General features: G+C 36.0%; 1 protein-coding gene across 3 annotated transcripts in view; it reads left to right on the top strand.

The window, feature by feature from the left end:
* Positions 1-4897, top strand: part of LOC107745446 (metallophosphoesterase MPPED2) — a 58951-nt gene extending 54054 nt beyond the window's left edge. For all 3 annotated transcript variants that reach the window (XM_016559360.1, XM_016559431.1, XM_016559493.1), the window contains exons 5-7: positions 932-1047; positions 2147-2260; positions 4359-4897. In XM_016559360.1, coding sequence (XP_016414846.1) covers positions 932-1047; positions 2147-2260; positions 4359-4477 — 349 coding nt within the window. In that variant the 3' untranslated portion in view covers positions 4478-4897. The remainder of the gene's footprint in view (positions 1-931; positions 1048-2146; positions 2261-4358) is intronic.
* Positions 4898-9387: the final 4490 nt, after the last annotated feature.

Here is a 9387-nt window from a genome sequence, read left to right on the forward strand (position 1 = left end):
TATATATATATATATATATATATATATATATATAAGAAATATCTATAAAATACACAGTTGTTATTGTTTTTTATATAAATAAAATGTATATGTTAGAATTTAATTAGTAAAATATTTTCATTTAATATAGAAGTATTTTTTATTTGCTTTAAATATGATTTTTGTTTTTCAGTAAAATGTTTCTCACATTGCTCCACATTTCTTTGTTGCTATCACATGTGAATAACATGAAACTAGTACAGTACCTGCACAAATATATCTATTATGGTTAAAAAAGAAGAAGAAAAAACTACAGCACAATCTCCATCAGTTTACCTGTATCCATAATCATACTGCCAGCCCAAATGTGTAGCGCTTTTGGCCTTTGCTAAAAGCTTTTCATCAGGAAACGTATCCTGCGCTGTCTGTAATTTTCTATAAAGAGTGCTAGACTTCTTGTTCTGGTGATTTTCACAGACAGTGATTAGTGTTTTTCACCAGACCTGGGACAAATGGCCGCTCAATTTATCATCACTATCAGACCCTCAGCTTGACACCAACATATAGATGTATAAATACACCCGCATACGAGCACGCTCTCGTTTTTCACATTATTTCATTTGGGCGTCGTACCTACATTAACCCCGTGGCTTTATTTGAGCTATCAATCTATAGCAGTCATGGGAGAGGGGGCTGTTTGCTCTCTGCAGCTGCATCTCCCAGAGCATTTGCATTTATTATGGCAGCCTGCAGTGAAGCCCTTCTCATTTCACACTTTGAAGCTTCCTCCAGGGATGGATGGAGGAAAGAAGATCACTTTGACAGGTTGAGATTGTTTCTCCACATCTGCCGTCAGCTGTCATTTTAAACGGCGCGAGTATGTCTCTGTCCCGCCGCGTGGACGGATGCCTGTGTGGTGCTTATGGATGTGTTTTTCTGTGTCTCCCCGCAGGACGCCGTGGTTTAATGGCTGGGGTTTTAACCTGCCCAGGGGACAGTCCCTGCTCGATAAGTGGAACCTCATCCCAGAGGGCATTGATATTCTCATGACCCATGGGCCGCCCCTCGGTGAGTTCGATTAGCCAATCCTAATGGAGTTCCATCCAATTATTCAAATGCTCAAGAATACATTAAATGGCTTTTGCATGAAGCCTGTTGTCATGCTTGTCAAGAAACCCGTCATACGAAGTTATAGGAGAAGGAAAGTGACATTTTTGGCATACATGAAGTAACATATATCTTCAGAGCATTTCATTAAAACTAAAATTTAAACCATAAAAACACATTTTCATTACTTGAAATAAATGTTACCTGAAATAAAATAAAATATTAAAAAACATATTTTATTTCTGTAGTATAAGTTGCTAAAATTAAAACTTGAATTTAAAACTATATCGACATATTTAAGCAAGCCAAAAAAAAAAATATATTACAAAACCGTGCAACAAAATTGCCTAAACTTACACTAAGATCTATCCCCAGAGCAGGGTATTATTGTTAACTAAAACGAAATAAAAAACCATAACCATAAAAAAATACTTTAAATAAATTATACATTACTGTAAATGAAATAAAATATTTTAAAAATGTATTTTATTTCAGCTAGTTGCCAAAACAATGTTACCTTTTTTTAGTATAAATTGCAGAACTAAAATTGAAACCTAATAAAAACTATATGGACATATTTAAAAAAATAAATAAAAAAAAAACTAATAAAAAATAAAATGAGCATGCAACAAAAATTTTTACGACAAAATAACGAGTTTTTATCGTTAATTAAAACTAAAACTAAAAACATAACCATAAAAAAATCTTTATTAAAACAAAATATACATTACCTGAAATGAAATAAAATATTATTATTCACTAAGTTTAACTACAAAAATAACTAAAACTTAATAAAACATATTTAAAAGAAATCCAATAAAAAAAGTGACAAAACCACACAACAAAATTACTACAGTTTCACCTCAAAAAGGAAAAAAAAAATTCCAAATATTAACAAAAACTCCTTGGAGTACCACCTTAGAGGGGTTTTTTTTATTACAGATTGTCTTGTTTTTGAAGCTTTAGGTTAAAAAGCGCTAATGATTGGGCATGAGTCACAATCACTTTTTCCTCTGAGATTAGAAACTGGTATTTATGGTATGTGTGTGTGTGTGTGTAGGTTTTAGGGACTGGGTACCGAAGGAGCTGCAAAGAGTTGGGTGTGTTGAGCTGTTAAACACAGTCCAGAGGAGAGTCCGGCCCAAGCTCCATGTCTTCGGAGGAATTCATGAAGGTGAGTCACCACAAAGACAAACTGGCACTTGCAAAAAATTTAAAATAAATAAATGAGTCATTGTGCACCACAGTGATTTCCATAGTCGAAGGGTGTTTATTGACAAGGTATAAAAAGAGAGACAACAGCAATGTGATAAAATACACCAAAAGTTCAATCATTAATAAATTTTATGAATTATAATCACAATAAAGACTACAAAAAAAGAGGCCAGAAATATTGCAGCGTTACTTTGATACACGTTGTATCCTGGTCCAGAGATAGTCGAGGACGCATTGTGATCGGATCTCAATGTAATGTAAACGCAATCCAGCCATCGTGTCTGCATTCGCAGGTCAACGTCACGCAAAACCCCGCCCCCTCTCTCCCGATCTGTCAGAAGAGAGAGGCCGTGGAGCACTAGGGAGACTTGTACAGTTATTTTCCTTTATATCCCGTGACTGGAAATGATTTTCAAAAGAAAACCCACCACTTCGGGTCGACTTTGCCATCCTCTGCAGACTTATTTAAATATTGCGCGGGAAAGACCGATCCGATCGGTTATCCAGATAGAGAAGTCAGCTGATGTTGCCAAGTGTAAACGCACCGTGTCCTGATTGACTGACGATCCGATCTGCTTGATCGGATCACGGTGATCACATGATAATGCCACGTGTAAACGCAGCCTTTGTAACAGAAATGGCTTGTTCTTTCCTTTAGAGATTTAGAGTCTCAGAACAGCATTATCTGCATCAGCACAAACCTAAACCCAATAAGCTGTCTAGGATATAAATATATATGGATATGGGTTGCATTTTAACACCAGATTTGGCTACAAGTTCAACCCAGTACTGAGGGAAGAGGGTTCAGAGAGATCTGCCTTTGGGTTCAACTTCAGACTCTGTTCACCAGATGTGCTGCATCCCCTCACTTCCTCCCTCCAGCTTTTGAGGCTTTTCATTATTATTATATTTTTAATTAAACATGTTTAAGACAGAGAAGGGTTTCTGAGCCCAGGGGCTAATTTGGACAAGTGCTCCACTTGAGGAAAGGCCTTGTACGGTTTATTGTGTTTACTCAATGTGTTCAATATGTAATCAATACATGCACAGACATGCTGCTGTGAGAATGTAAGAAATACTGCTGCTGCACATATAACATATGAAATAACCCCCATATATAACATACATGAAATCACCCTGTAGCAGGTCTATACAGGTGGAGCTGGGGGAGGTGGAGGGTTTCTGAAGCGCATGGCAAACTGCTACAGAAAGCACTAGCCAAATGTTAAGCAGCAAGCTCATTGGCTGCTGATACAAAACGAATGATGATGTAATTATATCAGATTGAGTTAGAACCTATATTGAGTTAGAAGCTGTGCCATCTAGAGTTTCATGGCAGAACTTTGTATTTTAGCAGTCTTGTTAAAAAGTGTGGAATTAAAGAATGTTCAATAATAGAAAATACACTGCCGTTCATAGGTTGTGTCAGTAAGATATTTTTGGAAGAAATTAATACTTTCATTTAGAACAAATTAAAATGGATCAAAAGTGATGGTAAAGACATTAATAATTTTACAAAAGATTCCTTTTTGCAAATAAATGCTGTTCTTTTGACTTTACTAATCAGAGATTCCTGAAAAACAAAACGTATCTTGGTTTCCACAAACTGTTTTTTTACATTATTAATAAGAAGAAATGTTTCTTGAGCACTAAATCAGCATATTAGATTGATTTCTGAAAAATCATGTGACACTGAAGAATGGAGTAATAATGCTGAAAAGTCAGCTTTGCATCACAAGAATAAACTACATATTAAAATGTATTAAAATATTAAACAGTTAGTTTAAACTGTAATAAAGTTCCACAATAGTAGTGTTTTACTGTTCTTTTGATCCCATAAATGTAGTTTTGGTGAGTCTAAGAGACTAAAAATTCTTACCAACACCAAACTTTGTGATCTTTTGTGCATCATTTAGTGGATTCTTTTGTCCAAAATGACTTCAAAGTGAGGAAAAACACCAGCAATTTGTATTCAACTAAAGAGAAGTCATATGGGTTTGAAACGGTTTCATTATTGGATGATTTGTTCTGTAACTCCTCCCTCTGGTTTCCTCTAGGTTACGGCATTATGACAGATGGGTACACGACATTCATCAACGCCTCTACCTGTACAGTGAGCTTTCAACCCACAAACCCTCCCATCGTGTTCGACCTCCCGAACCCCCCCAGCTCTTGAGACGCCCGTGAGCGTCGCCATATTCTCCTTATGTTTTCTAACAATACTTTGAAAGAAAAGATAGTTGAATGTTTCTTTTAAAATCGCCAGTCTTTTGCTAAAAGATTCAGTGGACGTTTCTGATGATGGACAGGGTAATGCAGGTGTTGCGTACAGAAGTGGTGAACAATCTTATGAAAAGATCTGATTAAATCTGTAAGATAATAAGCTTTGTGAATTTGTAAAATTGTCTCTTTTTTTGTCAATATTCAAAGTATGTTGGTATGGGATGCCATTGTTCATTTTGTATATTCTTTTTCAGGATAATTAAGCTTTCTTTTAGCTGACAGGGATAATGCCTTAAACTAGCTTTAAGTTCTGGAGCCCCTTCTTTCTGCTAGCGAAGAGAAAGCGCCATATTTATTGTTTTTATCCAAACCTAAGGTGATTTCTCTCTTTTTTGGCATTTTTTAGAGTGTATGGGATGCCATTGTTCATTTTGTATATTCTTTTTTTCAGGATAATTAAGCTTTCTTTTAGCTGACAGGGATAATGCCTTAAACTAGCTTTAAGTTCCCCTGGCTGGAGCCCCTTCTTTCTGCTAGCGAAGAGAAAGTGTCATATTTATTGTTTTTTTTATCCAAAACTAAGGGGATTTCTCTTTTTTTTTTTGCATTCAAAGAACACTTTCTTCCAAGCGCAGGGAAGAAATGGATGCATTTTAACTCATGTATTAACTATTCTGGAGCGCCTCATTCTGCTTAGAAATTGGAAAATCTGAATATATCTATATGTATGTGTGTAAGCTGTAAAATCTCTAACTAAAATTGTGTTTGTTCCAAGCCTCTTGAAGAATATCATTGTGCCTGTAAGTGATGACTTAAAGTGCGTAAAGCGCACACATGCTCTTTTCTGTTTTCATGAAATGTTCCTCTGAAGCTCATTCAGTGTTGCCTACTTTACGGCGTATTGTTCCATACAATAAACGAGTACTCGAGTTGAAATTATTTTAATGTACAATCTCAAAGGTTGTGTGTTTTTCTTTGAACCTGCCGAAACCAGGTTTAGTTGTCCTTTGATATCTTGCATATGATAGATTTTGTTTTTCTCTTTTTTTGTAATTTTGCACTGTGAATGCAGTCTTGCTAGCACAAAAAAAATGATAACAATAGTTGTTTCAACTCTTGCCACTGTAAATGCCTCTCAGCTTTTCTTTCAGTTACAGTCTCATTCCTGGGAAAGTTTAGATACATTTTTTCTTTTTTTTCTTCAGGTTTCATTGTGATATATTTAGCTGCCTTTATATGCAAATAAAATTGCAAGATTTTTACTTCTAAGCATTTTGTTTGGTTCATTCTCGCCTCTAGTCTAGCTTTGCACAGTCGAAGTCCGCAGGTTTTTATTGTTCATCTGACACCAAAGTTGTGGATTGTTAGTTAGTGACAAAATCTTTGAAGGGGTTTTTCAGACTTTTTGTGACTTTTACTTGCAGTTAAATTAGATATTCACAAGCAGAAAAATGTATATTTATTATTAGTAGTAATGTTAGTATTAGTAGTATTATATCAAATTTTTATACCTCCAAAACTTAATTGGTCAGACAGTGTTTTCTTGTCTCAGTGGGCGAATAAGTAGACCAGACTTCATGGCAATTGTCAAATATACAGCTAAACAGGGCTGATTTTATTTTATTTATTTATTTTCATTTTGCCTAAAAGAGCAAATTGGAGTAATATCTTGTAAACTATACATATAATCTAATAGCTCAGAATTTAAATATTTAAATCTAAATGAATGCAATTGAAAGAATTTTAACGTCCCTTTATTAATGCATTTTGCACTTTCATCTCTTTGCTTTGTCACCTGTACGAACTGCCCGCTGCATCTTTTTTCAATTGAGGTCGGAGGTTATTGTTGTCTGACGTCTCCAATATATAATTCAACCACATTCCTCAATGCGAAACCTCAAAAGATCTTTTACTTCCTCCAAGCAGTCGTCTTCTAAAAAGACCCCCAGTGAATGGAAGTTTTCACGCTCACAGGAACCTCATTCACATGTATCTCTTTGTAATCCAATTTGAGATACACATGAGCCAGCGGTACGCTAAGAGAAAGAAAACCAGCAGCGCTCTGGCCTTGGAGTCAAAGTGGGGGATCTCTTTTCGTCAACCTGAATCCCTCCAAGGCCACAAAAACACACTTTTCCTCAGTCTCATATTCACCCTCCCCCATCCGGCTTACTAGCAGTCACATCAAAGGCTCCAACCCAATTAACACTTCCCCCAAACGAGAGCATGAAATATAGCCCCGGACCAGCTCGTTGGCATAATCCACATAATCGTATTAGTGTAACACTGTGAGCTGGCAGCCTGGCACTGACACTTATGTTTTCTCAAATCCTATTTATAGAAGCATATACACTTTCTGTGTTTTAAATGAACAATGCTAATATACTACTTTTTACATTTGTGAGTGGTACTTTTCATATAAAACTCGCCACCACAATGCAACAGTGCAAGTGTTGCTGTCAGATTGCAAAGGTGTTCTGAATGTTTTTTCAGCATTTTGCCATGCAGTTGCTAAAGTGTTCTGAGAGGAATTTAGCATATATGGTTACTAAGACACCTACCTAAAAATATTTTTTTGTAGAATTATAGTTATATGAGAGTAAGAATCATCAAACAAACACCCTCAAACATAGTGGAGGGTAAATTAGCTAAAACTAATTCTGTTAGCATTTTTAATAGCGTGACAGTAGCTTAACTGCATTCAAAAAAGTAGCTTTTCCAGTAAGTTCCCCCCCCCCCTAATTAGCCATGATAGTGACATTACAGTACATTTTTTAGTTAAAATATATTGTTGTAGAGTTATTGCTATATGACAAAGAAATCATCAAATATACACATTCCCGAACATAGTTGTGGGTAAATTAGCTAAAAATTACCACTGTTAGCATTTTTAGTAGCATGACAGTTTTTCTAGTAAATTTTTTCCTAATCAGTCATGATAGCAACTAGCATTACATTTTGTTGGTTGTTTGGTAGAAATATGTTGTAGAATTACTGCTATACAAAAAGTCTTAAAAATCTTAAAACAAACACCCTCAAACATAGTGGTAACTAGCTTAAAGTAAAGCTGTTAGCATTTTTCAGTAGCATGATTTAGCCGCATTCAAAACAACGTAGATTTCCCAGTAACAAGGCAATATTGCTGTTTTTTGTTGAATTATATTGCACACACAACCTTAAACTGTGTACTAACTAAACGTAAAACATTTCTCTTCCATGTTAATTTAATTTTTTGTCCTAACCTGCGATGATTATCATTACATTTTGATGTTTTGTTTCTGGTGAATGCAATCAGGTCCCCCGTCCAAAGGGGAATTGATTTTTAATGAAAAATCTCAAAGACAGACCTACTGTGAGATATGAGGTTGTTAATCGATGGTGTAAACTTTGTTTAAACCGTAAATCATTTTTATACTTATCTGATATTTTTATTAAGTCACTTACGATGCTTTATGGGATTGTAGTTCTTTCCCTCATTAAAGTACATACCTGTCTTTTTGTCAGATGTTGTGATTCGCCTCGTACCTGGTTGGTTTGGTTCATGGCTTATCACACCTTACTGAAGACTTTTGAAAACCCTCTGGGAAAATACTTCCAGAACCAAGGCTGCTGAAAAAGTGGGCGGGCACTGTTGCACTCTTTTACACTAAGTAGCCATACCCACAATAAATGCACATTGTATTGATATACCACTCCTCATGTGTATTAATCAAGCTGACTGCTTTCAAATGTGTAGCTTTAATGTAGCTTTACTATTTATATAAGTGTGTAGCTTGAGTAGCCGTTAGCTACAGCTAAGTAGCTTCCTAGACACACTGAAGCATCGCCCTTTTCTCTCTCTCCCAGCTGTCTCTGCCTTAAATGAAGGTGAAAGTGTGTATGTCGATCTAAATTGTGTTGGTAGCATGTGTGAGTGTATTAATTACCTCGTCCTGCAGCAGGGGCCAGGCATTAATAGGTGCCCGTGACAGGGACTGCTGTTACCCTACGACGCCCCGACAGCTTCTATTAATATTGGAAATTTGTCAACTTAGCCTTCGTGCCATTGTGATGGATGACGCTCAACTCTGAAGGCTAATACCCACCGTCACTACTTGAGAGATTGTGTGCGTGTGTGTGCGTGCGTGCGTGCGTGTATGTGTGTGCGTGAGTGTGCGTGTGTGTGTGTGTGTGTGTGTGCGTGCATGCGTGTGTGTGTACACACTGCAACACAGAATATAAGGTAAGGTTTAGACTGAAAAGAGTAAAGTACCTTTAGTGGAACAAACAGTCACATGATCAAGGTGTTTGTGTCCATACGTGTCCTAGCCTTTCATCAGTACCCTATCAGTGTGTCCATATTTTGATACTCTTTTTATTAATATTCTTTGGATATAAATGGATGTAAATCATACTTACCTGCAGTACAGAGTCGTTCACAAGCTGCACACAGAAAACAGTGCTGCTTCGTTGTTGACCAAAGATAAACACATTTCTAAGTTTTGTTTTCTATAATGCATTGTAGGTAAAAATCCATCTCATCTGGCGCTCTTTTTGATTTCTGTCTTGCAAACTATCCTGTTACTATTTCAGAGTGAGAAATTGCAATTCAGTGTGCGAGGGAATTGTCCAAATGAATCAAACTGAACAATTTCAGACCTTTTTGCGAACTGTTTTGATCAATGGAGTGATTCAAATATTCCCAGAAAATGATTCCCAGGTTAGTATATGGAAATCTTCATTGGCACAAAGAGTCTTTATCACAAAGAAAATATAAGGAATATTCATTCATGAATTGGACACTGCCATGTTTCATGTGCTAGGGATAACTAAATCAAGAATTTAAATTAATAAAATTTTTCTTAAATTGTGTCTAAATATTAA

This window comes from Sinocyclocheilus rhinocerous, unplaced genomic scaffold, assembly GCF_001515625.1.
Source record: "Sinocyclocheilus rhinocerous isolate Xijiao unplaced genomic scaffold, SAMN03320098_v1.1 scaffold1002, whole genome shotgun sequence".
NCBI lineage: Eukaryota > Metazoa > Chordata > Actinopteri > Cypriniformes > Cyprinidae > Sinocyclocheilus > Sinocyclocheilus rhinocerous.